The sequence below is a fragment of the Pongo abelii genome, chromosome 5 (assembly GCF_028885655.2).
Source record: "Pongo abelii isolate AG06213 chromosome 5, NHGRI_mPonAbe1-v2.0_pri, whole genome shotgun sequence".
Lineage (NCBI taxonomy): Eukaryota > Metazoa > Chordata > Mammalia > Primates > Hominidae > Pongo > Pongo abelii.
In genome coordinates this window covers 152,395,201-152,423,004 of record NC_071990.2, presented here as the reverse complement: position 1 = coordinate 152,423,004, position 27,804 = coordinate 152,395,201, and the positions used below count along the sequence as shown (strand labels likewise).

The 27,804-nt window shown below is 41.7% G+C and overlaps 1 protein-coding gene across 8 annotated transcripts in view; it reads right to left on the bottom strand.

The window, feature by feature from the left end:
* The window catches only part of PLEKHG1 (pleckstrin homology and RhoGEF domain containing G1), a 238,680-nt gene that overhangs the window by 45,363 nt on the left and 165,513 nt on the right, over window positions 1-27,804 (bottom strand). For all 8 annotated transcript variants that reach the window (XM_063725056.1, XM_063725057.1, XM_054558314.2 and 5 more), the window contains 2 exons: window positions 25,907-26,007; window positions 9,268-9,337 (listed from right to left, as the gene is read on the bottom strand). In XM_063725056.1, coding sequence (XP_063581126.1) covers window positions 9,268-9,337; window positions 25,907-26,007 — 171 coding nt within the window. The remainder of the gene's footprint in view (window positions 1-9,267; window positions 9,338-25,906; window positions 26,008-27,804) is intronic.

The following is a 27,804-nucleotide window of genomic DNA, read 5'->3' as shown; positions in this document are numbered from 1 at the left end:
TTGTTGGCCAGGCTGGAGTGCAATGGCACGATCTCGGTTCACCGCAATCTCTGCTTCCCCGCTTCAAGTGATTATCCTGCCTCAGCCTCCCGAGTAGCTGGGATTACAGGAATGCGCCACCATCCCTGGCTTTGGTGGATTTCAATGTCTTTCACAATTTTTTCCTAGACTGCCAAAGAAAAGAGGTATGTAGACAGGGAGGGGAAGTGGCCGGAACTTTTGATGGTAAGACTTTCAGTCAGAATAACTAATTCAAGGCCAATGAATTACTAGCTCCAGCAAAATCTAAAATAAAATTACTTTTTTTTTTTTTGAGATGGAATCTCGCTCTGTCGCCTAGGCTGGAGTGCAGTGGCACAATCTCTGCTCACTGTAGCCTCCGCCTCTGCCTCCGCAGTTCAAGCAATTCTTGTGCTTCAGCCTGCTGAGTAGCTGGGATTACAGGCATGGTCACCGTGCCCAGATAATTTTTTGTATTTTTAGTAAAGATGGGGTTTCGCTATGCTGGCCAGGCTTGTCTCTAATTCCTGGTCTCAAGTTATCCGCCTGCCTCAGCCTCTCAAAGTGCTGGGATTACAGGCATGAGCCACTATGCCTGGCCTTGAAATTATATTTTGAAAAAGAGCCACAGATTATTTTGGTAGGGTTTCACATTCTCCAATTCTTTTTTAACTTTTACTTTCTTTTACTTTTTAGACCACTTAATGCTGGATTCACATGTGACTCTAAGTTAGTGCCTATTTTTCTGGTAGCTTTAATTTTTTTAAATTCTAAAATCTCTACTTAGAATCCTTCCTGTTAACCTCAACTGGAATTAGGTTAAACTATTTTTTTAATGGAAAGTTTCAAGCATATATAAAAGTAGAGAGGATGGTATAATGAATCCCCAAGTTTCCATCGTCCAACCTCAATAATCATTAACTCCTCGTCTCTGACCCCCGCCCCCGCTCCCCTGCTTCCCCATCATTCTGAATTAAATTCTAGACATAATTTGGCTTGTAAATATTTTAACATGTATCTCTAAAATAAGGACTTTATTTTTTGAGACGGAGTCTCACTCTGTTGCCCAGGCTGGAGTGCAGCAGTGTGACCTCGGCTCACTGCAACCTCTGCCTCCCGGGTTCAAGCAATTCTCCTGCCTCAGCCTCCTGAGTAGCTGGGACTACAGGTGTATGTTACCACACCCAGCTAATTTTTTGTATTTTTAGTAGAGATAGGGTTTCGTCATGTTGGCCCGGCTGGTCTTGAACTCCTGGCCTCAAGTGATCCGCCCGCCTTGGCCTCCCAAAGTGTTGGGATTATAGGTGTGAGCCACCGCGCCCAGACTAAAATAAGGGCATTAAACATTATACCATTGTTACACTTAAATAATTCCATAACATCATGAAGTTTCACCAGTTACTATTCATATTTCCTTTTTTCTTTTTAAAACATTTTGCCTGTTTGGTATGCAAATAAAAATCACACAGAGCAAATGGTTGATATCTCTTTAGTAGTCTCTTTTCATCTTCAAGCTCTCCCCTATTTTTCTTCCTTTTGCAAGTGAGTTGAAGAAACCACACTGTTGAGTTGCACAGCCCCAGTTCCAGAATTACCGATGACATCCCTGGAGTTTCCTTTTTACTTATTTGTTTTGAGATGGATTCTCCCTCTGTTGCCCAGGCTGGAGTGCAGTGGCACGATCTTGGTTCACTGCAGTCTCTGCCTCCCAGATTCAAGTGATTCTCCTGCCTTAGCCTCTCAAGTAGCAGGGATTACAGGCATGCGTCACCACGCCTGGCTAATTTTTGCATTTTTAGTGGAGGTAGGGTTTCACCATGTTGGCCAGGCTGGTCTTGAACTCCTGACCTCAAGTGATCCACCCACCTTGGCATCCCAAAGTGCTGGGATTGCAGGCATGAGCCACCACGCCTGGCCTGGTTTCATTTAATATGCCCTGTCCATTATACTCATATTGGTTTAGTAGAGACTTGCTCAGATTTAGGTTCCGTAATTTGGCACAATACACTAGAGGCTGTTTTGTGCTTCCTCTAATGGAGGTACAATGGAAGTCTAATGGAATCAAGAAGTCCAATGGACATAAAGTCTGGTTGTCTCTCTTCTGTGATGCTAACAACCATTGGTACTTATTGGCTAGATCTATTAATTTATTAGGGGTTGGAAAATGGTAGTATTTCTAATACTGTACTCCTTATTTACTAGATAGAATCTTTCCAAAAAACAAACTTCCTTATATTAACTCTTGGTTACTCTGCAGTTTATGGTTTGTATGGGAAAGGCAGAATAAATGCTTAATTCTTTCCTTTTCATTTCAAGACAGGATCTTGTTCTGTCACCCATGCTGGAGTACAGTGGCGTTGTCACAGTTCATTTCAGCCGCAACCACCTGGGCTCAAGTGATCCTCCCACCCCAGCCTCTAGAGTAGCTGGGATCACAGACATGCCACCACCTCTGGCTAAGTTTAAAACTTTTTATGGAGACAGGGTCTTGCTATATTGCCCAGTCTAGTCTCAAACTTCTGGGCTCAAGTGATCCCCCTGCCTCAGCCTCCTAAAGTGTATTACATGGATAAGCTACCACACCCAGCCAATTCTTTCCTTTAATTTTCAAAATAATGTATTGGTTCTCCAGCGTCGTGCAAAGGTGATCAATTTGGTGTTTTAATATCCCTGCAAATTCATTAATATGAGCCTATTTAATGAGTTTCCATTGTTTTCAGTTAATTATCTTCACTGATGCTCAAATTATCCCATTTTTGGCTAGTAGGAGCCCCTTCTTAAGCATTCATGACCTGGCCTATGGTTTTTTGTAGCTTGTTTCCTGGTGTGACAAGATGTCCCAGACTATCTTGTATATTTTGTGCCCCACACTCATTCTTCATGGAGCCTCTATTCCTTCTGGCAGGAAACAGTGTTTGGAGACCACAATCTGGGTATCAGGGATACTCTTGCTGTAGGGTAATCATCATTCCTGGGACTTTTCAGTGGACAGAGTTAGGAAGTGGTGCGGTTTTTGTTGTTGTTGTTGTTGTTGTTGTTTTGAGATGGAGTCTTGCTCTGTCACCCAGGCTGGAGTGCAGTGGTGCAATCTTGGTTCACTGCAGCCTTTGCCTCTTGGGTTCAAGCGACTCTCCTGCCTCAGCCTCCTGAGTAGCTGGGACTACAGGCACTCACCACCACGCCCAGTTAAATTTGTCTATCTTTAGTAGAGATGGGGGTTAGCCATGTTGGCCAGGCTGGTCTCGAACTCCCGACTTCAGGTGATCACCTGCCTTGGCCTCCCAAAGTGCTGGGATTACAGGTGTGAGCCACCGCGCCCAGCCAGGAAGTGGTGGGTTTTTTTTGTGTGTGTGAGACTGAATCCTGCTCTGTCGCTCAGGCTGGAGTGCAGTGGTGCGATCTCAGCTCAATGAAACCTCTACCTCCTGGGATCAAGTGATTCTCCTGCCTCAGCCTCCCAAGTAGCTGGGACTACAGGCATGCATCACCATGCCCGGCTAATTTTTGTATTTTTAGTAGAGACAAGGTTTCTCCACGCTGGCCAGGATAGGAAGTGGTGTTTTTTTTTAAAGGATAGAATACAACCTTAGTTCATATTAACACTTATATTAATAATTCAGATACAGGACTACAGAACTTTTGATTAGCTACACTCATTCAATTTTTGTCTGTGTTTTCTTTGTCCTACCATTTCCACTTCTCAATGATGTTAACATAAATACTTCTTTGCATTATCTTGCAACACACTCAATAATTTCAGAATAACAATAGCAACACCACCATAAATAGTATCATTATTAAACAGTTACAGATGTATTTGCTGTGTTTCATCTAAAGCATATTTTCAAATCAACTGAAATTCCTATTGCATGGTTATGCCACCAACTGGATACAGTTTAATTTTGCTTTCAATTTTTGGAGACTGCTTTTTGGAACCTTAGTTTTGTTCTATAATTATGTAAAATATTCACATGGCTTCAAAGTCAACTCTACAAAGAAATTCATATTCAAAGAAGCCTAACCTCTTTTTTTTTTTTTTTCTTTTTTGAGACAGATTCTCGCTCTGTCACCCAGGCTGGAATACAGTGGCAACATCTCGGCTCACTGCAACCTCTGCTTCCCAGGTTCAAACGATTCTCCTGCCTCAGCTTCCTGAGTAGCTGGGATTACAGGCATGCTCCACTACGGCCCAGCTAATTTATTTTTATTTTTTAGTAGAGATGGGGTTTTGCCATGTTTGCCAGGCTGGTCTCAAGCTCTGGGCCTCAAATGATCCACCCACCTCGGCCTCCCAAAGTGCTGAGATTACAGGTGGGAGCCACCGCTCCCGGCCTCCGAAGAAGCTGAACCTCTATTCTTTTCCCTTCTAGTCTGTTTCCTCCATCCCTCCATTGGTAATCAATTTTTAATCTTACAGCTTTTCCTCTCCTAGATAAACAAATAATGTTATACCAGTGATCCTCAAACTTGAGTATCAGAATTACCTGGAGGGCCTGTTAAAACATAGATTGCTAGGTTTATGATGTAGTAGGTCTTAGAGTAGGGCCTAGGAATCTGCATTTCTAACGAGTTCCCAAGTGACACTGGTGCTGCAGGTCCAAGACCACACTTTGGGAACCACAGTGCTGTACACACACTTTTATCCACTCCCTCCCCAGAGGAGTATATAAAGATATTCCTTTTTCTTTTGTTTTTGAGATGGAGTCTTACTCTGTCGCCCAGGCTTGGAGTGCAGTGGCGTGATCTCGGCTCACTGCAACCTCCACCTCCTGGGTTCAGGTGATTCTCCCGCCTCAGCCTCCCAAGTAGCTGGGAATACAGGCGCCTGCCACCATGCCTGGCATTTTTTTTGCATTTTTAGTAGAGATGGGGTTTCATCATGTTGGCCAAGCTGATCTTGAACTCCTGATCTCAGGTAATCTGCCTGCTTCGGCCTCCCAAAGTGCTGGGATTACACACATGAGCCACCATGCCCGTCCGAGATATTCTTTACTGTTATTGCTTCACAGTACTTCATTACATGGATATACTACAGTTGATTCAAACAGCTTCTTGATTAGGGACATTTGGCTGTTTCTAGTCTTTTGCAGTAACAAACATTACTGCAAAGAACAGTATTATGCTTACATGAATTTCTGTCAGTGTATCCTTGGAATAGACCTCTCGATGTAGGACTGTGGGTGAAAGGGTGAATTCAGATGCTAGACACACAGCCCAATTCCTCTCCATAGGGGCTGTGCCATTTTCTTTTCCTACAGTTGTGAGTGTCTGTTTCCCCCATGGCCTTGCCAACATTTCAAGCATTGTACCAAATTTTCAAGCACGGTATTTAAAAAAGTCTAAATTAGTTGTCAACTTTTAAAAGTTGAAAGATATAAATATTTTGATTTTGGCCAGGCATGGTGGCTCATGCCTGTAATCCCAGCACTTTGGGAGGCCAAGGCAGGTGGATCACCTGGGGTCAGGAGTTCAAGATCAGCCTGACCAACATGGAGAAACCCCATCTCTACTAAAAAAAAAAAAAAAACAACGAAAAATTAGCCGGGTGGTGGCACATGCCTGTAATTCCAGCTACTTGGGGTGCTGAGGCAGGAGAATTGCTTGAACCTGGGAGGCGGAAGGTGTGGTGAGCCAAGATTGCACCACTGCACCCCAGCCTGGGTGACAGGAGCGAAACTCTGTCTCAAGAAGAAAAAAAAAATTTCAATTTCTTGCTTCTCCTGAAGGAGTATAAGACCCACCAGCCCTGGGCCTGCAGTTTCACATGGCAATGGCCATCCCCAGGAGACCAGGCGAACACCTTGATTGCTATAGACTCCACCTGGGCACCTTTGTGCACCGGAGTTCACTTATTGGTTCTTGAAGCCAGCCCTGGCTCCATGGATGAAAATGCCAGAGTGACTCGCCCAAGGTCTGTGAGCAAGTTAATGTAGTAAATGGGGACTTTTCTCTGATTGGCTCATACTCTGAGTTTCTTGCTTTTTCTTTCCTGCCTCTTGCTATACTCAACCTGGAATAGAAAAATATCAAGTGGACTTTCCTTACAATTTGGGACCTGTAGGATCATTTGAAATACAAATTAAAAAACAACGGTTTCAATGAAATTAGGTTGACATTGCATAATATAGTGACCTACTTCTACCCAGCTATCATAAGACCTCATGACTTCTGCACGATTGAATTTCTGTGCATTTTGTGACATCATGGCTCTATTCCTATTTTAAATTGGAGGGCTTTGATTTAAATAAGCTATATATCTTTAATTGGAATTAAATGCAAGTTTGCCCTTAGGTTTGTGAAGCTCTGTGGACCTTACAAATGATGGTTTCACATAAAAATCAACAGCTCCTAGTTAGATACCATTAGTTATTAAATATGCCACCCCAAATCTGCTTAGAAGGATTTAGGGGAATGTGTTATACAAATATATATAAACTGTAAGAAAAGATATTTCCTTCTAGTTCTTCAAATCTTTCAAATTGTAATTAGAGATGACATAGAAATGAGACATTTAATTATGAAAGAGCCAAAATATGATATGATCAGTGCTGACCAATCAAGCACCTGGGTCCCTCAAATAGTTATTGAATAGGTAGCTACAGTAAAGCAATATGTATGATTTTAGGGTTTCTTCTGCCTCAGTGTCCTCCTCTCCCTCTCTGATTCCTGAGAAGTTTTCACTGGACACTACAAGAAAGACTTAATATGTAAACAGCATATGGGTAAGGTAACTTTGACTTAAATTCACTCTAATCATCTGACTATCCAATATCCACACTTCCTCGAGGATAATTTCAGTAAGTGGGTGGTACATGTGTATGCTTGTGTGTGCTTGTGTGTATGCATGTGTGTGTGTGCACACACACTCACTCCCTGGGCTCCAAAAGGAAGAAGGCACCAACAGTGAGAGAGAGCCACACAACAAGGGAGAGTAGGGAGAGTAGGCAGCTAGGGGAGGTTGAGGGTCTAAAGACAGACTTTGTCTCCCTCCTAAACGTTGCCCGGGTCAGCTTTGCTGCCAGTCAAGATGAAGGGTAGATGTGAAGGTGGAGGTAAAGGCAGCAAAGTGAGCCATTCTAGGTGTTTCCAGAGACCTAAAACAGACAAATGTTTACTGGGAGAAGGTTTGGCCCGCCCAGTAGGAAACTTTAATTTCTGTCCTTCAAGAGAACTGTGGGTTTATTCTTCTATGAGCATCAGGTAAAAAGCAACCATGTTCTCCACTTGTCGATAAGGACTTCTGTAACCTACACATTCCACGACAGTAAGCAAGGTCAAAGATGAATCTCTGTGCAGGCCCCAGTGGTTCAGATAAAAGCAGAAGTCAACTGTCAGCTTCACCTCTTTCATTAATGGCCTCCCAATTAAAGCAATTTTCCATTCCTCCCTAGAGTTGAACAGCTGGTTGTGTTTCAGAAGATGTAACATCTTCTAAATGTCAGGCTGCTGAGTGAAAGGCAGGCAGTGCCCGAGCCCAGCACTCCCTCAGGATTCCCCGTTTCCATGCGAAAGTGCAGAGAGCTCAAGTCAGTCTTCTAATTAAACTTGGCAATATTACAATGAAAAGGAAGATTTGGGAGTTGGCAACATGGCACATAAACAAACTTTTATGTGAATAATTAAGCGAGAGCTAAGCATATGCTGGAACATCTTTAATCAACTTCTGATTACAGTTACCAGTAAAAGCCCAAACGTTTCCGAAAGCTTCTATGTTGTTTATGTGCTGTGGTTATTCTAACATATCTCCTTTGATATACCCAGCATATCTTTTTAGCCATTTCGCCTTCTTTCATTTTTCTTCTTTTTTTCAAATCCCTGCCCAATTTTGACACAGGCAACTGTGAAAAGGATTGTATGTGTAAACTTACACATGGGTAAATGTGTGTGCACAAACACTTTACATGTGAACACACACACACAAAGTCAGGAGAGTTCTATATACGAGCCCATGGATTGCGCCTTTAAGGAACTTTGCTCCAATGAAACCCAGGGTGTTGTGTTTGGAAGCCATCCGGATGCATCTGCCGCCATCAGAAATGACCCTGTGGAACAGTCCAGAGCCAGGTCAGACTGGAACGACATCTCCCAGTTCACACCGGACTCCGGGTGTGCTAATTCCCAGTGGGTCTCAAAGCGCCATCATGAACTTTTATTAAACCTTCGTGCATTTCAAACTACAACTGCAGAAACCACATGAAAATTTGCTGCAAAACAATTTCTGTTAAAGGCTTTCCAAACAAAAGCAGTTGAATGTTTAAGAGAATTTAAACAAGACAGGAATCTCTATATACTAGGCAGCATGCTGAGAAAATAATGTAGGAAACGCTCGCCGGGTAGGTTTCAGAATTCCATCTCCTATTCCAGTTCAGAGCACGAGCTTACTGTCATTTAAGCTTTGAAAGTCAAATCCTTTCCTTGTATTTTTTGAAACCATTGATGCAGCTTAAGAAAACAGTGGAAGAGTACATTTTTAAAATGTAGGAGATTAATTCTGCTTCTCTCTATCCCTCAAAAGATAATTATCTATATTAAAGATAATTATAGAGACTAGGCTAATGCCACATATATTATACGTAAAATATTTAGATTCTCTTGGACCTTCACTAAAACTAAACTTCCACTTCCACTAAACCAAACCAGTTTAGTGGCATTTTATATTTTTCTAACATTCATCTTCTTTTTTTTTTTTTTTTTTTGAGACAGAGTCTCACTCTTGTCGCCCAGGCTGGAGTGCAATGGCGTTATCTCGGCTCCCACTGCAACCTCCGCCTCCTGGGCTCAAGTGATTCTCCTGCCTCAGCCTCCCAAGTAGCTGGGATTACAGGCACACCACCACGCCTGGCTAATTTTTGTGTTTTTAGTAGAGATGGGGTTTCACCATGTTGGCCAGGCTGGTCTCAAACTCCTGACCTCAGGTGATCCGCTCTCCTCGGCTTCCCAAAGTGCTGGGATTACAGGTGTGAGCCACCGTGCCCGGCCTACTTTTCTAACATTCTTCTACTCTGGACTCTCCCCTCCCAAGCTTTAAGTTTTTCCCAGAAAAGAGTAACATTATTCAGTTACGGTACAAGTTCTAGAACAACTACTAGATTAGCGTCTCCCTGGCTCCAGGAACAATACATTTTTGCTACTCAAACAAACAAACCAGAGAAAGATTAGTGGCTAACTCTATCTGATATGAAACAAACCAGTCATTTTAACTTTAAAATGAAAAATTCTGTACTCTGTATCTGTCTCAGTTGGCCCAGAAGGATGAACCCTGCTTACCTTGGACACAAAACACTCTGCTATGGCCACAGGATCATTTTCACAGTTTTCCAAATCTTGCAGAAGTTCACTAATAAAAAAATAACAGCCAGGAAGTATTAGATTGTAGTCTTCTGGGTGAGTACATTTTGTATAATTTAAAAGTTTAAACATTTCCATGGCATTTACAAGGAATCATATAATTGGATAACTGAGGACCTGCTGTCATTGTATCCAAGGCTTAGGTAAGGGACTTGCCGAAGGTCATGGTGGAGCAGGGGATTAAATCCCGTAACTCTCCCACCAGAGCTAAGCCCTGCCTATCTTTAAGTTTTGCAGGTGTTTGTCATCATCTACTTGAATGCTCACCCATGGCTCATTCAGATATCAAATAGCTGCCTAGGTACCAGGTACAGTGTAAAGGATTAGGAACACATCAGTGAGCAAAGTGAGACATGGGCTCTCAGAAGTCCCCAACCTTTTTGGCACCAGGGATCGGTTTCGTGGAAGACAACTTTTCCACAGACTGGATTGTGGGGATGGTTTTGGGATGACTCAAGCGCATTACACTTACCATTAGATTCTCATAACCTAGATCCCGTGCATGCACAGTTCCCAATCGGGTGTGTGCTCCTATGAGAATCTAATGCTGCCACTGATCTGACAGGAGATGGAACTCGGCTTCGCTTGCTCTCACCTCCTGCCCTGCAGCCCAGCTCCTAACAGGTCACAGACTGGTACTGGTCTGTGACCTGGGGGTTGGGGACTCCATGGCTCTGGTCTTATGGAGCTTCCAATCCATTGGAAGAGTCAAGTATTCAATGAAAAATCACACTAATGAATACAAAATTATAACAGAGATAGTGCTTTAAAGGAGAGATATGCTGGGGAGGGAAATATCTTTCCTAAAATGTAAATCCATATTATTTTTTTTTTACTAGGAATATCATTAAGTAACAGCATAATACTTCATTGTGTGACTGTACCATAATTAATTCAATGAATCTCACACTGTTGGATAAAATTCTATATATGGAATTGATGGGTCAAAGAACATTCTCAGTGTAAATGTTAACACATTTCTAAACTGCACTCCACATGAGTTATATTAATATACACTTTACTATACTAAGTGTTTATTTTAATGAGCCATATGCTATATATTTAATAAAAAGTGAAGTAGTTCTACAGGAATTATGATGAAAACAAGCAGTTTCTGGTTTTCTGATTCTCATTCTCGATGGGCACTGCCCAGAAGCATTTTTGATTCTTTAGGCTGTTTCTGCTCTAAGAAGGTCCATGCTTCTAAGCATGCTGATAATGTGTTTTCATTATTTTTCAGCTTTAGGTATTATTTACTTCTCAGTTTCCCCAAACTTACCCTTCTGTCTTCTCAACTAGTTCTAAGATGTCTCTCTCTTTTTTTTTTTTTTTTTTTTTTAAATTTTAGAGACAGGGTCTCACTCTGTCAACCAGGCAGGTCTTCCTGGGCTCAAGTGATCTTTCTGAAGTGCTGGACAGTGTGAGCAACCATGCCCAGCCTTCTTAACTAGTTCTGTTATGTAATCTGATTCGATTAAATGTCAGAATTTACACCTTTAAGGCTATGTAAGTATTACGCCCTGTTAGCCTTAGAGTATACCATGATTTCATTTCCTTTCTTAGAGAAACATGTTTTCCCTGGAGTTAAAATTGTTTCTCTTTTTTTTTTCTTTTTTCAAGATAAACACCATTAATTTATTAGCAAATTGTATGCCAGAAGTATAAATCCTGTCTCACTGTGTTCAAATATCAGATATTCTATGCTTTGCATTTCTTTCTTGGTGACCTCTGCTCCAACCTGGACAGGCTGCTCTCCAGGCCTGCTGGTTGTTTCTTCAACACCATCCTAATGACAGCCTTTGCTGATCTTCTGTATTGCCATTTCCAATGCATTCCTTCCTTTGGGAGATTACAAAATCGAGCAATAGCTCTCTGAGTAAGAGTAACAGAAGGTATGCTTTCTGAGACTCTTCCTGTTTCAAAAATGTTCTCCCTTCACACTTGGCTAATGATGTCAGTAGATATAAAAGTCTTGGTTGGAAGTAATCTTCTCTGAGTACTCAGGGAGCTACTTGTCTACCTGTTGATTTATAGATTCCAATGCTGCTATTGAGATTCCAGTATCATTCTGATGATCCCCAGCCCATTCTGAAAGCTTTTAGAGTTTTCTCTTAGTTGACATAATTACAAAATTTTGTGATAGTAGGCTTTGAGTGGGTCTTTTTCATGCACTGAGCAAATGTACAAATTTGGGAAATGATCTGGATAGCAGTTCTCCAAGTGTGGTCTAACGACCCCTGGGGTTCCTGAGACAAGACCCGTTTAGGAGGTCCACAAGGTTGGATCTCATAAAAATACTGAGACATTATTAAATTTTTAAACTTTCATTCTCTCATGAGAGTATAGTGAACTTTGCCAGAGGCTACATGACGTGTGATATCACAACAGATGGAAAGTTGAAGCAGATATGAGAATTCAGCTGTCTTCTAGTAAGTCAGTCAGTAACAAGATCTGTAAAAATGTAAAACAGTTCCAAAACAAACAAAAAAATTTAGTAGAAAAAGTAGCAAAATTATTTTTCTAGAAATATGTGGGCTTGTTCTTTTTTAGTATTAAATAAATAGATATCTTAACAGGTTCTCAGTTTTCGTTTCTAACATGGCAAACAAAACATAATAAAACATAAACAAAAAAGCTTTTTCGGTCCTTAGCAATTTTTAAGCATGTAAGAGATCCTGCACCAAAACATTTGTGAATCTCTGCTCGTGGCTGGGTGTGGTGGCTCATGCCTATAATCCCAGCGCTCTGGGAGGCCGAGGTGGGCATATCAGCTGAGGTCAGGAGTTCGGGACCAGCATGGCCAACATGGCAAACCCCGTCTCTACTAAAAATTCAAAAATTAGCCGGGTGTGGTGGTGCACACCTGCAGTCCCAGCTACTCAGGAGGCTGAGGCAGGAGAATCGCTTGAGCCTGGGAGGCAGAGATTGCGGTGAGCCGAGATTGCACCATTGCACTCCAGCCTGGGTGACAAAAGTGAGACTCCGTTAAAAAAAAAAAAAAAAAAAGAAGAATCTCCGCTCGTGAATTATGTCTTTGATATTTCCTCCCTTGTGGTTTTAAAGTTGCTATTACTCACATATTGGATCTCCTGGTCTAATACGCTAATTTTCCTTATTCTTCCTCTTCCTCTTCTACTCTCTATCTTCCTGTTTATTCCTCCATTTTTTGGGTGGGTGGAGACCTCCCCTTTATTCCCCCCCTTTTTTTTTTTTTTTTTTAGTTTTTTTTCCCCATTTCTTTTATTGATATTTTGATTTTTTGTTTCAACCATCAGATTTTCAATTTCAAAGTTTTTTTTTTAAACATGTGTTTTGGATGTTTCTTGCTTATGCTTTTGTTCTTATTTCATGGGTGCAAAATCTTCCCTTATTTCCAAACTTGCCATGATGATGATGATAATGATTTTGTACTTTTCTGTTCTTTGTTTTCTGCTGAGCTCCCTTTTTGATGATTTTAGCTTCTGTCATTCATGTTAGATGCTCTTCTCAAATTCTGAGTATTGATTTGTCCTTTCTTATTTGAAAATGAGCCACAACGTCAATCATGAACTCTTCACAGGGATGGAGTTTATTGTGTGGTGTTCCTCATTCCAAGGCAGTGGTTCTGAAACTTTTGGCATCAGGACCTGTTTATACTCTTAATAAATTTAGTGAGAAGAGTAGCATTATTTCCCATTTTTGCAAATTTTTAATCTCTAACTTAATAGAACATAGCTGGATTCTCCTATCTGCTTCTGCATTCATCTGTTGCAATCTGTTGTTTTGGTTGAAGTATACAGGAAAAAAAATCCAGCCTCACACAGATATGTCACTGGAAAAGGAGGGAGTATTTTAATGGCCTTTCCAGTAAGTATGGATATCTTTCATAGCCCACTAACATACTTCATATTACACTGAAACTCAGCAAGTGGTAATGGGTTAAAGGCCTGTTTAAGTCTGAAACCATATCAATACACTATACTGTTACTTTATTTTATTATTTTTGTGAGACAGAGTCTTGCTCTGCTGCCCAAGCTGGAGTGCAATGACGTGATTTCGGCTCACTGTAACCTCTGCCTCCTGGGTTCAAGTGATTCTCCTACCTCAGCCTCCCACCACCGTGCCCAGCTAATTTTTGTATTTTTAGTAGAGACAGGGTTTCACCATGTTGGCTGGGCTGGTCTTGAACTCCTGGCCTCAAGTGATGGGCCTGCCTCAGCCTCCCAAAGTGCTGGGATTACAGATGTGAGTCCCCACGCCTGGCTACTGTACCATTACTTTAAAATCCACTGGCCTATCTTGCACTTAGAAAGGATCTTTTAAGGCCGGGTGCAGTGGTTCAAGCCTGTAATCCCAGCACTTTGGGAGGCCAAGGCAGGTGGATCATGAGGTCAGGAGATCGAGACCATCCTGGCTAACACAGTGAAACCCTGTCTCTACTGAAAATACAAAAAAAAAATTAGCCAGGCGTGGTGGCAGGCGCCTGTAGTCCCAGCTATTCGGGAGGCTGAGGCAGAAGAATGGCGTGAACCCAGGAGGTGGAGCTTGCAGTGAGCCGAGATCAGGCCACTGCACTCCAGCCTGGGCGACACAGTGAGACTCTGTCTCAAAAAAAAAAAAAAAAAGAAAGGATCTTTTAAAACAGTCCCAATTCCAAACATTCTTCTCCGTATTCCTATAAAACACTTCCTTTGAAAAATCAGAAAATATAGTTCTGATATTTATATAATTTTCTTTTATAGAAAGATGGGAGTGATTAAATTAACTTTTCTCCCATTTAAAAACGAAGTTCAGCTCTCTGCCAGTGCTCTTTTAATTTTACGTAAACATGCTCTTTGAGGCTGAAACTAATGTTACTGATTTTCTTTTCTTTTTTTTTTTTTGGAGATGGAATCTCGCTTTTTCTCCCAGGCTAGAGTGCAATGGCACGAACTTGGCTCACTGCAACCTCCGCCTCCTAGGTTCAAGCAATTCTCCTGCCTCAGCCTCCCCAGTAGCTGGGATTACAGGCGTGTGCCACCATGCCTCGCTAATTTTTGTATTTTTAGTAGAGACGGGGTTTCACCCTGTTGGTCAGGCTGGTCTTGAACTCTTGACCTCAGGTGATCCACCTGCCTCGGCCTCCCAAAGTGCTGGGATTACAGGTGTGAGCCACCGTGCGTGGCCTAATCTGACTGATTTTCAATGTGAAAATAAAATATAAAAACTATTCTTGGCCGGGCGCAGTGGCTTACACCTGTAATCCCAGCACTTGGGAGGCCGAGGCAGGTGGATCACCTGAGGTCAGGAGTTCGAGACCAGCCTGACCAACAGGGTGAAACCCCTTCTCTATTAAAAAATATAAAAATTAGCTGGGCGTGGTGGCGCTTGCTTGTAATCCTAGCTACTCAGGAGGCTGAGGCAGGAGAATTGCTCGAACCCGGGAGGCAGAGGTTACAGTGAGCTGAGATAGTGCCACTGCACTCCAGCCTGGGTGACAGAGCGAGACTCTGTCTCAGAACAAACAAACAAACAAACAAAACCCCTGTTCCTGGAGTAATCTCTAAACAGAACATCAGAATCATCTATTTCAGAAAAACTGGATTCATCGAATGAATCTTCGGCCAACAAGCATTCAAGAACGACGTTAACATCATGTGTAGGAATGCTACGTTTTCTAAGATTTGACATTTTCAGCAATCGAGAATTACTATATTTTGTAAATGGCAATATCACTACTAAAAACAGAATGCTATAAAGAGAATGATGTCTTTTGTTTCCAAAGTCGATATACTAGAGTGATGTGAAAATAATAATAAAAGCGAGATATGTCGTGGTAAAGTTATCTCGGGGTAAATGCTATACCTGTGAGCGCCACTGTCCAGTATTCTCACGGAAAATAGGAAAAGAGTTTAAGGAGAGTCGAAATCACATCATTCTGACCTGAATACCAGATGAGGTAAGAGAAAAGGTCAAGAAAATGAAAGCCAGAGGGCCAGGTGCAGTGGCTCACGCCTGTGATCCCAACGCTTTGGGAGGCCAAGGTGGGCAGATCATAAGGTCAGGAGTTCAAGACCAGCCTGGCCAATATGGTGAAACCCTGTCTCTACTAAAAAATACAAAAATTAGCCAGGCGTGGTGCTACACGGGAGGTCGAGGTGGAAGAATCACTTGAACCCATGAGGTGGAGGTTGCAGTGAGCTGAGATCGTGCCACTGCACTCCAGCCTGGGCAACAGAGTGAGACTCTGTCTAAAAAAAAAAAAAAAAAAAAAAAAAAAAAAAATTAAAGAAAAGGAAAATAATAGCCAGAGAGAAACATTTCTGGGCCAGTGTTTTCCATTAGTAGAAGATGGGGTGCTCTGGATGTATTGTGTCCTGGTCTTTCAGTATAGGCCTCTCTCAGCAGAGAAGAACTGTGAGCGGACTCCATCATGTTATTTCTTTCTTTTTTTTTTTTTAGACGGAGTCTCGCTCTGTCACCCAGGCTGGTGTGCAGTGGTGTGATCTTAGCTCACTGCAACCTCCACCTTCTGGGTTCAAGCAATTCTCCCTCAGCCTCCTGAGTAGCTGGGACTACAGGCACGTGTCACCATGCCCGACTAATTTTTTGTATTTTTAGTAGAGACAGGGTTTCACTGTGTTAGCCAGGATGGTCTTGATATCCTGATCTCGTGATCTGCCGGCCTCGGCCTCCCAAAGTGCTGGGAATACAGGTGTGAGCCACCGCGCCTGGCCTTGTTATTTCTCATAGTACAACAGAAACACTTCTTGGCAGGCCGGGCATGGTGGCTCATGCCTGTAATCTTAGCACTTTGGGAGCCCAAGGTGGGTGGATCACCTGAGGTCAGAGTTTGAGACCAGCCTGACCAACATGGTGAAACCCTGTCTCTACTAAACTACAAAAATTAGCTGAGTGTGGTGGCAGATGCCTGTAATCCCAGCTACTTGGGAGACTAAGGCAGGAGAATCACTTGAACCCAAGAGGCAGAGGTTGCAGAGAGCTGAGATCACGCTATTGCACTCCAGCCTAGGCGACAGAACGAGACTGTCTCAAAACAAACAAACAAAAAAACTTCTTGACAATATTTAACCCCCTGTGTTTTAAATCATATGTTCAGATTGCCTCCAAGCTTTAGTTTCATCTCACGAGTGGACTTGCTGGTAGGAGGAAGTGTCTCAGGGGACCCGGCCAGGCTCCAGGTGTACCTCATCTGTGAATGAATGCCTGGCACTCAAGAACCACAGAGCTGGGAGGGCACTCAGATACCTTCAGTTCCGACCCCTAATTTTAAGGTGAGGAAACCATGGCTTATTAAAGGAGGTAGCTTACCTTAGGTCACACTGCCAATAATGCATGGCCACGGCCATGGTTAGATTCAGGCCTTCTGAATCCCAGTCCTGCACTCTCTTAGAAACATATCTATTGAAAGATTTGTTTGCTGTTCCACTCAAAGCTGAGGGCCAGACTCCACAGTGTCATTCTTTAACATGGTATTGCCTACTAGACAAGTCTTGTTTGAGTTACCTGGTCAGCTTTCCTTTACAACCTTTTTCTAGAAGAGGATAAACACAATAAAAATGGTACTAGTAAAGAGAAAGTAATGGCATTTCTCTCATGCTCTTGTCACCGGGGCTATCACCCCCATGAAGCTGTTCTTATCCACTTTGTTTGCTTGCTATTCAATAAGCAATTGCTAAAAGACTGGATGTCAGGCAAAGAGGTTACAGGGGTAAAGAAGGTGGACAAAGGCCCTGTCCCATGTGTTTATGATCTGACCACAGGTGAAAAGTACTAATAAGTGTGACTAAACAACATAATATCACATTGTATTATGTGATATGAAGGAAATAGACGGTAGTATGATAGAGAGCAACTGAGGCTGGACGAGGATGAAAGAAGGTTGGGACAGTCAGGGAAGTTCTCTGAGGAGGTGATATTTGAGTGCAGGAAGACTTGGAAGAGAAAGTCATTTAAGAACGTGATTGCAGGCTGGGTACAGTGGCTCACGCCTATAATACCAAAACTTTGGGAGGCTGAGGCAGGTGGATCACCTGAGGCCAGGAGTTTGAGACCAACCGGGCCAACATGGTGAAGCCCCCTCTGTACTAAAAATACAAAAATTAGCCAGGCGTGATGGTGAGCGCCTGTAATTCCAGCTACTTGGGAGGCTAAGGAGGGAGGATCGCTTGAACCTGGGAGGCGGAGGATACACTGAGGCTAGATTGCACTACTGCACTCCAGTCTGGGCAACAGAGTGAGACTCCATCTCAAAAAAAAGAATGGAATTGCAAACCAGGATAGAATGAGCTTGGTGGGTTCTCCTGTGAGGTATACAAAGGAAGCCACAGTGGCTGGAATTTGGTGGGCAACAGAGAGTGTGGCGGGATAGAGGAAGACATCTCACTATAAAAGATATGCAAACACGCAAAGTACTATGGGAGCACAGTTGGGGCCTGGAATGTAGTGCACTGGCCACTGAAGACACTCCTAAATACCAGACACAGAATGATTCTACAGTTACAGCCTCAGGGGGTGGAGACTACAGATTTCTCATTAAATCAGTGTAACTAATGTGCAACCGCACATGTGCACCAGGATTGCATCAGTGTGGCTAATGTGCAACCGCACATGTGCACCAGGATTGCATCAGTGTGGCTAATGTGCAACCGCACATGTGCACCAGGATTGCATCAGTGTGGCTAATGTGCAACCGCACATGTGCACCACGATTGCATCAGTGTGGCTAATGTGCAACCGCACATGTGCACCAGGATTGCATCAGTGTGGCTAATGTGCAACCGCACATGTGCACCAGGATTGCATCAGTGTGAGTAATGTGCAACCGCACATGTGCACCAGGATTGCATCAGTGTGAGTAATGTGCAACCGCACATGTGCACCAGGATTGCATCAGTGTGGCTAATGTGCAACCGCAAATGTGCACCAGGATTGCATCAGTGTGGCTAATGTGCAACCGCACATGTGCACCAGGATTGCATCAGTGTGAGTAATGTGCTACTGCACATGTACACTAGGAGTAAGAAATAACTCACAGATTGTGTTTTGTATTCTAAGCTGAATTAGAGTCATCTTGCCTTCAGGATTTGGATATTTTCTCGTTTCCTTGGGTATTTTAAATATTTTCTCCTTTTTGAGTAGGACTGTTAAAACAATTATAAAATTTCCTACTTGAGCTCAGGTCCCTTAGTTGGGTGGGAAATGAGAGGAAACACTGTTCTCTTTTACAGAACATATCCCATGTGAAGCTTTTCTGACCCCTGACGCGAACTTTGAAGCAGGAATTGTATTATGACCTTGAATCTTCTATTGCTTTACACGGAGAGAGATTCGAGGATGTGGCTCCTCCCCTTCCGGTCTGAGCAGCACTGCCCTTTCCTGTTGCCTAATCAGCAGGCATTTTAACCCACTGCACCCACAGAGACACATATGCATGGAAGAGAAATTACTCCAATAATTTCACTCATACTTTCCAGGCACTGGCCTGGAAAAGTCCAGCTGAAAAAAGTGTGGGTAAAAATATCTCTACCATTGTGCAGAAGTCAGACATTTTGGTGGTATGAAAATGCAATAAAAAAGAAAACGATTCCACCTTCCTTTGCCTTGCTGTTGTATGAATCCCACGATTTCACTCCCTAAATTACATTGCAAGGAGAAGAAAAAGCGTGGCCCAAAGAATTTCTTTTGTCTTCAGACATGTGTTAGTTGCTCTGTAAAGTCCCCCTCAGACAAAATTAATTGCACATTCCTCAGCATTCTCAAAGCATTCTGTTCCTTCCTTGATTATGTGGCTTATTGCCTCTGTTGTACAATGGTGTCATTCATCCTTACACTATTAGACTAGTCCAGGGTTTCATACAGAGTAATGACTCAACATAGGTATACTGAATAAAGAAAAGAGTTGAAGGAAAAAGGAAAGTTTTACTCTGATCTTCTGAGGGAAGGAGAGAGCTTAGATGATTTTAATCTCCTAAGAAACAATTGAATGTCTAAAATCAGACATTCAACATGGAGGAATGATCTTTATTTCCTCACTCTTCATTCTTAAAGAAAGGCTCAAATTACAGTTTAGGTAACGTTTCTGTATTCCAAGAGAGGGGTACTTTCTTTTTAAAACTTGGCATTTCTTTTTTGGTTTGCAGTAAAACACATTGTTGGATTTTAGGGCGCTGGTTCAAATGAGGAAAGTGGTTTCTTTTGACTAACCCAGTTTCCTGACCTTGTGATTGTTTATTCCAGACACCAAACCAGAGACTTAAATTTCCAGGTTATCACAGGGATTGTAAGAGAAAGAGATATTTGGGTATCAAAAAGAACACAAAAATAAAATTTCAGTTGTATTCCAAAACATTTCATGATGGAAGATTTTGTGAAACAGCAATTTAAATCTAGTCATATACCAATACTGAACAAAGACAGGACAAGGAAAGAAATTATATACTATTGTCATTTATGAACATGCCTGAAAAAAAATTTTTTTTTAATTTTAAAAAAGAATTTTTAAAAATTCTTTTAAAAATATAAATAAATTGGGCTGGGCACAGCAGCTCCCCGCTGTAATCCCAGCACTTTGGGAGGCTGAGGTGGGTGGATCAAGGAGTTCGTGACCAGCCTGGCCAACACAGTGAAACCCCGTCTCCACAAAAACACAAAAATCAGCTGGGCGTGGTGGCCTGTGCCTGTAGTCCCAGCTACTTGCGAGGCTGAGGCAGGAGAATCGCTTAACCTGGGAGATGGAGGCTGCAGTGACCCAAGATCGTGCCATTGCCCTCCAGCCTGAATGACAGAGTGAGACTGTATCTCAAAAACAACAACAACAACAACAAAAATCAAACTAATCAGTGCCTAAATATACAAAACATTGTGACTGGGTAGGGTTTATTCTAGTAATGTTACATATGATTCAAATCAGGTCCCCTATTAATATTTACCACATTAGGAATAGAAAGAGTAAAATCATATGCTAACTTTATTAAAGGCATACTAAGCAATGAATAAAACTCAATATTCACAATAAAATCTTAGCAAAAGAGGAAAAAAGTGTTTGCCTAAATCCATAGCAAACATCACACTTAAGGGTAAAACATTCCTGCTAATGCCAAAAAGAAGATAAGGATGCCAATGTCTAAACAATATTGTATAGGAAGACTTACCCAAAGCAATAAGACATGAAAAAGACAATAAAGGGTAGAAGAACTGTAAAAGATGACAAAAAAGCTTCCTCATTTTCAGACATCATTGTCTACACAGAAATCCAAGAGATCTATGAACCACTCTTAGAACAGGAAAGTTGAGAAAGTTTGTTACAGTATTGACATACAAAAATCAAATGCATTGCTAGATGAGAATAATAGCCAATTTAAACAATAGAGAAAATGTTCTAGTCCAAATAACATCAAAAGCTGTAAGTATCTAGGAATAAAGTTTTAAAAGTTACATGTATTTAAAAAAACATAAAAGTTACATGTATGAATGTGATGGAGAAATTAGAAAATATTAAAGGAAATTTTAAAAGGCTTGCTTGAAGACATGTTTATGGATGGGATGACAGTAACGTAAAGATGTCAATTCTGTTGAAATTAATGTATAAAATTTAATGCAATTTCAATAAAAATCCCAATAGAGTAGTTCAAAGAAATAACAAATTAAAAAAAAAATTATTTGACAGTGCAGAGTCAAGAGAAGCTATGCCAGTGTTGAAGAAGAGCAATGTATGTGGGCTTGATCCTCAGAACAGTGTGGTATGGGACAAGAATGGGCGGGCCAGTGAAAGAGAACACAGACCCACACATCCGTGTAAGTCTTTTTATTTTTATTTTTTGAGACGGAGTCTCGCTCTGTCACCAAGGCTGCAGTGCAGTGGCAAAATTTTGGCTCACTGCAGCCTCTGCCTCCCGGGCTCAAACAATTCTCCTGCCTCAGCCTTCTGAGTAGCTGGGATTACAGGCACTTGCCACCACGCCTGGCTAATTTTTGTACTTTTGGTAGAGACAGGGTTTCACCATATTAGCCAGGCAGGTCTCAAACTCCTAACCTCAGGTGATCCACCTGCCTTGGCCTCCCAAAGTGCGGTGATTACAGAGGTGAGCCACTGCACCCAGCCAAGAGAAGTACTTTTCAAATCAGTGGCTAGCGATATGAAAATAAGAGTTTAGATCTCCTACCATACACCATGCCTCCATCAATGTTAGGCACATTAAGGACAAATGTGAAAGACAAAATTTTAAGACTTTTAGAAAAAAATAGAGTATATTTATGACATGAGATTGAAAGGACTTTTTTTAAAAAACACAACACAAAACCTACACAAAACCTATAAAAAGTATACTTAGTTAAACTTACACATTGTACAACTTATTTTCAAATAAACCATAATTAAAGTTAAAAGGCATGTCTCATGGTAGGAGATATTTACATCTCACATAATCAGCAAAGATCACTAGCCAGAATTTATCAAGAACTCCTATACAACCATAAGAAAAAGAAATATCCCAATAGAATGGGCAGTGGATATGAGCCAGAAAACTGCAGAGGAAATCAAAATGGCCAATAAGAAAAGATGCTCAATCTTAATGCAATTGGTAAAACACAGAGCTAGATCATCACCAATGGATAATACACAGCAGTTAAATGAACTAGAGCTATAAATCCCAAAAACAATGTTGAGTGAAAATAACCTGTAAGTTGACACCACGTATGCCATGTTTGAAATAGGTGAAAGCATGTGACTTCTTTTATTTTTTGAGATGGGGTCTCGCTCTGTTGCCCAGGCTGGAGAGCAGTGGTGCCATCATAGCTCACTCAAACTCCTGGGCTCAAGTGATCCTCCTGCCTCAGTCTCCCGTGTAGTAGGACCACAGGCATATGCCACCATGTCCTGCTAACTTTTTGATTTTTTGTAGAGATGGGATTTCGCCACATTGCCCAGGCTGGTCTCAAACTCCTTGGCTCAAGCAGTCCTCCCACCTGGGCCTCCCACAGCATGTTACACATTTTAAATAAATACTTGTATATATAGTAATGGCAACAAAACCATGCTTGGGAAAGAAACACCACGTTTTGGATGGCAATTCCAGCATAGTTGTGTACTAAGCCAGATTGCACTGGCTTCCCTGAGCCAATTCTGCACATCTCATCTTAATTCCATGTTCAGTGATGTTGTGTTAGTAACTTGAAATCTGCTGTGATGGGAATGTTTATACCACAGAAATCAAAAAACATTATAAATTCCAGATCCTCCCTCCCCTTTCCCCATGCTGGAGAACTGGTTTACCAACACATCAGGGTGCCATTCTCCACAGAGCAGAATGTGACTGGGGAAGGGTATATAATTGGATTCAATATTGTTTATAATATCTTTATGCTTCAAACAAATGTTAAAGCAAATAAGGCACAAAGAAAGGAGTAATATGACAAACTCCCATGAGCCACGCCCGACTCTTTGACAGAATGTCTTTCTGTGATTTTCTGTATTTTGGAAATCTTTACTGAAAAAAGAGACCTAGTCAGTTGAATTTTTCAGGCCAGCATAATACCATTTCTTTATGCCCTCTTTAATTCTAGATTTAAGTCTTGCCCAGTTGGCCACAGTATATTATTTTGAAAAACTTGGACCTGAACCAATAGGAGCTGAAAGTTATTATTTCAAGCCCCAACCACAGATTTGCCCAATAGGTGTATCTTTGAAATCGATACACCTATTGATTGGTTGAACCCGGGAGGTGGAGGTTGCAATGAGCTGAGATCGCGCCACTGCACTCCAGCCTGGGCGACACAGTGAAACTCTGCCTCAAAAAAAAAAAAAAAAAAAAAAAAAGAACAGAGATGTGATTCAGGAATGTAAATCTCAGTCATCTAACTTCTGCAGACTGGGGTCCACTGCAAAGATCTCTTCTTGTAACTCGTTTGTTCATTCATTTATTTATTCATTCAAGATGGAGTCTCACTCTTGTTGCCCAGGCTGGAGTGCAGTGGTGTGATCTCGGCTCACTGCAACCTCCACCTCCCGGGTTCAAGTGATTCTCCTGCCTCAGCCTCCCAAGTAGCTGGGATTACAGGCATGTGCCACAACACCCAGCTAATTTTATTTGTATTTTTAGTAGAGATAGGGTCTTGCCATGCTGGCCAGGCTGGTCTCGAACTCCTGACCTCAAGTGATCCACCCACTTCAGCCTCCCAAAGTGCTGGGATTACAGGTGTAAGCTACTATGCCCACCCTCATTCTTATCTTTCTTTAAATTAGGAGACACATAAAGATTTAAACTCTAGCGATTAAGAGCCCCTCCTGGAGTAAGCCACAACTTCATGAACCAGAGAAGCAGGGCTCCACTCTGGCAGGAGGGCACGTGGCTGAATGCCTGGGGTTTGGAGTCAGAGAGGCTCAGATAATGCATATGAAATGAAAATGTACCTAAAGCTCTATGGCCTTTGGCATGGAGCAAGCACTCTATAAATATGCCTCACCATTGACTCACAGCCAAACCACAGAAGACCTAGGCCAGGGGCCTCCCAGGATCTAGCCCTCTTGCCTGTTTCTGGGTTACAGGGTCATTAGTGGGCTCTGGAAGGAGAAACTGTGCAGGGGCTCACGGGATTTTATCATCAGCGATTGCACAATGAGGGCCGGCTTTCACACAGCACATTACTAATGAACATGTAGACTCTGGATTCTCTAATTCAGTTTCTACGCCCTTTCTCTATTTTCTTTTTCTTTTATTTTATCTAGACTGTGTATCTCAACCATGGCTGCATATTCCAAACACCTAAGGACCTTTGAAAAATTCTGATGTTCTGGCCCCACCTCGACCAACGAGTCAGAATTTCTGAAGGTAGGATCCAGCTTCCCAGGTGATTCCAGTGGGTAGCCCAGGTTGAGAAATACTGATGCAAAATGCACAAACTGTTTTTCAAAGTCTGAGTCAAATGAAAAAAGTTCTGTTGTAACACTGACACTTCCTACATCCTAGGCTTTCAGAATTAAAGGATAAGCTATTTCAAGTCAAGGAACATTTCTCCCAGAGGTGAGGTTTGTGCTAGGCGTTGGGATTCAAGGATGGCAAAGGATATGTGAATCCTGCCCTCAAGGAGCTCACATTTACCAATTTTAGTAAGCCAAGATGGGTAGGACTGAGTTTGCATTTATAGCTGAGTCACAAAATGACAGGGCATTGCAGAATTTTATAATGGGATTTCACTATCGCAAACTCAAGAGCATCGTGGGCTTATATTCTGGTAGTTCCTCTGTGCTGGCACTTTAGGTTTATCAGGTCACGGGAGCTTCACCGTAACCATATGAGGGAGATTTTCCTATTATTTCCATTCCTTCCTTCAATACAAGTTTGGATGCCTCCTATGGGCCTGACACCATTTTAGACACATAGTAACAAAACAGACTCCTGTCCTTGTGGAGCAAGTGTTTGGTGAGTCAGGGTGGAGAGGAAAGGAACAACAGGCATAATATAAAAGTCGATCATATAGTATGTTAAAAATTGATGAGTGCCATGAGAAAAAGGAAAAGTGGAGGAGGTAAGGTATGTGTGGATACTCAGGGAGCCTCAGCAAGAAGGATTTGAGTAAAGACTTGACATACAGGGGTTAGTTAATTTCATTCCATTTAAAGATTCACTCAACACATACAGGGGGCATTGCTGGGATGCAAACTCACATATGTTGAACAGCAGCTTCTGTGCTGTTAACCAGTCTACGGACTTATCTTTTTCTTTTTTCTTTTTTTGAGATGGAGTCTTGCTCTGTCACCCTGGCTGGACAGATTGCAGTGGTGCAATCTTCGCTCACTCAACTTCCACCTCCTGGGTTCAAGCAATTCTCCTGTCTCAGCCTCCTGGGTAGCTGGGGTTACAGGTGTGCACCACCATACCTGGCTAATTTTTGTATTTTTAGTAGAGATGGGGTTTCACCATATTGGCCAGGCTGGTCTCGAACTCCTAACTTCAAGTGGTCTGTCCACCTCGGCCTACCAAGGTGCTGGGATTACAGGTGTGAGCCACCATATCTGGCCCTAACTTTTCTTTCAAGAAGTATTAATATAATAACTTATTCATTCACTCTCTGTCTTGTTCACTATTTTAATTTTCTAGCCCAGTGTCTGCTACATACTTACATTTTTAATTAAACTGATTATTTAAAATTATTAATTCAATTGAATTAATATGTTATGACTTGAAGTATGTATTGTGTGTTTACTGTGTCCAGCCCACTCCCCAGGTAGAAGAAAAGTTATAGAAAATTCAGTGTCACTGGGGATCCTGGAGACTAAGCAAGTACATCTTCTTGGATGTCATGTTCATGTCATATTGTGGAAGAAAAGATGTCATCGCCCCACCAGGGCAAATAGGTTTCTTCTCTGAGTCAGGAGGATGGAGAGAGAGAGAATATGGAATACATGTGAGACTCATAAGGAAATATGGATACTTCCAAGTAGAAAGCTTCTTGGCACAATAGCCCACAAAAATGTATGAAGCTGCGTCAGGGGTTACAGGTAAAGTTTCTTAGGCTGCATTCATTTGAGAAATTTTCATAATGCTTCTACGTGAGAACGATCTTTTGAATATTAACTTACCTATTGAAGTGGTAGATATCCTGTATGTTTCCAAAAAGGGCTGATCTTTCTTCGGTCCCCAGGGGAAGTTTTGTTTGGTCCCTGATGCAGTCCAGGTAATCCTGTGAGATCAATGAGAAGGATGCCTTAAACACTCCTGTCCTTTCCAAGTCATCTTTAATTATGCCCAGTGAATCTTTCATATCCGTTTCAAGTAATTATTATACTAATGTGCTCATTAACTCTGAGAGTACACAGTTGCTCTCTTATTACTGGCCCCAATACTCACCTATTTATAGAACGAAGAGTTTTAGCAAAGAGAAGGACTGTGGTATACATTCTATCTACTCCCTAAATATATTAGAGCTTCCCTAGATGGGGCTACAATGATCATGGTGCCGATAACGTCAGCTTTGGTATAACCACATCGTCTGCTGTTTCTTTGACTGATTTGTATGACAAAAACATACTCTAAAATTCATATAGTGAAAAACCAGAAATAAAAATTCTGAACTGACAGAATTGTTTTAAACATAACCTTTAAGTCACAAAACTATCTGTTGTTAAAACTATAGAACCAAATTCTTTTTCAAATACCAACTTATTTTTTTAAGTGAAAAAAAAAATAAGCATATAACTTACTATGCTGTGTTAATTAGCCACAGAAAACTCTCAATTGATTTTGTATGTTTTAACATAGAAACAGCTCCCAAACAGATCTGCTGTGGATTCAGACCCATAGTGGGTTAAACTGACATGGCTTAGAAGCTATTTGAACTGCTGAGAAAGAGGAAAGCTGCTTTCTGCCCCTTGTGTGCTAAAGAGTTCATAACTGAGTGTTCCCCTTTCCCTAGCAAGACTTGAAAAAGGATTCTGTAGGAGGCAGGAAAACAATAAAGAAAAAAGTGAAAACAGCTGAAATAACGTAAAATAAAAAATAAATATAGTCCTTGCCCTAGGCTGAACAATGAAGTATGGCTCCCTCCCAAATGTAACATGGCAATCTGCAGCATTTAGAGGAAGTAACCCTGTGAAAAGCCAAGCAGACCATGAAAATCCCAGCACCGCAGCTGCATTCCAATGTCCAACAGCATCGTATTTAGATGCAGCCAGAGAAAGGAGAAGCTGAAATGTAAGAACCATTAGATAATTGTTTCTTATACCTTTTATTAATCCACCTTCATTCTCTCATGTTCTTTAGGTTCCTCCAATGCAAAATAGGCAGGGCTTTCATCATTAACTTTCTCAAGTGGCACATTTCACAGTTTGCATCAAATTAGGTTTCGTTCTAGTTCTTTCATACTAAAATCATTGTCATGCATAAACCAATGTACATAAACCTTTTTTCAAAACAAGCTTTGTGGTAACAACTTTTCTTCTTAAGAAAGTAGTCACTTCAATAAGAAACTAGATTTAAAAGTAGTTGGCATTAAAATCCCCAAATAGCTTGGCCTATTCTCCTTACTGTTATAAATGGAACAATTGTTAAGAGCTTGAGTACCTGCATAGGACAGACAGGCCCAAAAAAGAAAAACAAATGGAGGCCAGAATTGTAAGAATGGTACATTTTGAACAACACATAAAACCTACACTCCCTCAAAATAAAGAAATATATTCATTGATATTTCTGTTAAATTACACATGGTCCAAAAGGATGGACTAATACTCAACGTGCAGTGAATGTCTGTATTTAATAGCAGCTTAAGACTTTCCTGGACATTTTGGAGGGCATATTGTACACAAAATTAAGAAGGTAAAACAGAAGGATGTGGATGGGCATGAGTCACACCAGCATGGCAGGATGAGGGGCGGGGCAGGGGTGGAGGGTGCAAGCCCCATTCACCTGGCTGAATTCAGAGGCTCTGCAGTGGGGCTTAAAGAGAGAATGAACAATCCTTTCTCTCACTTCAAGTGCGAAG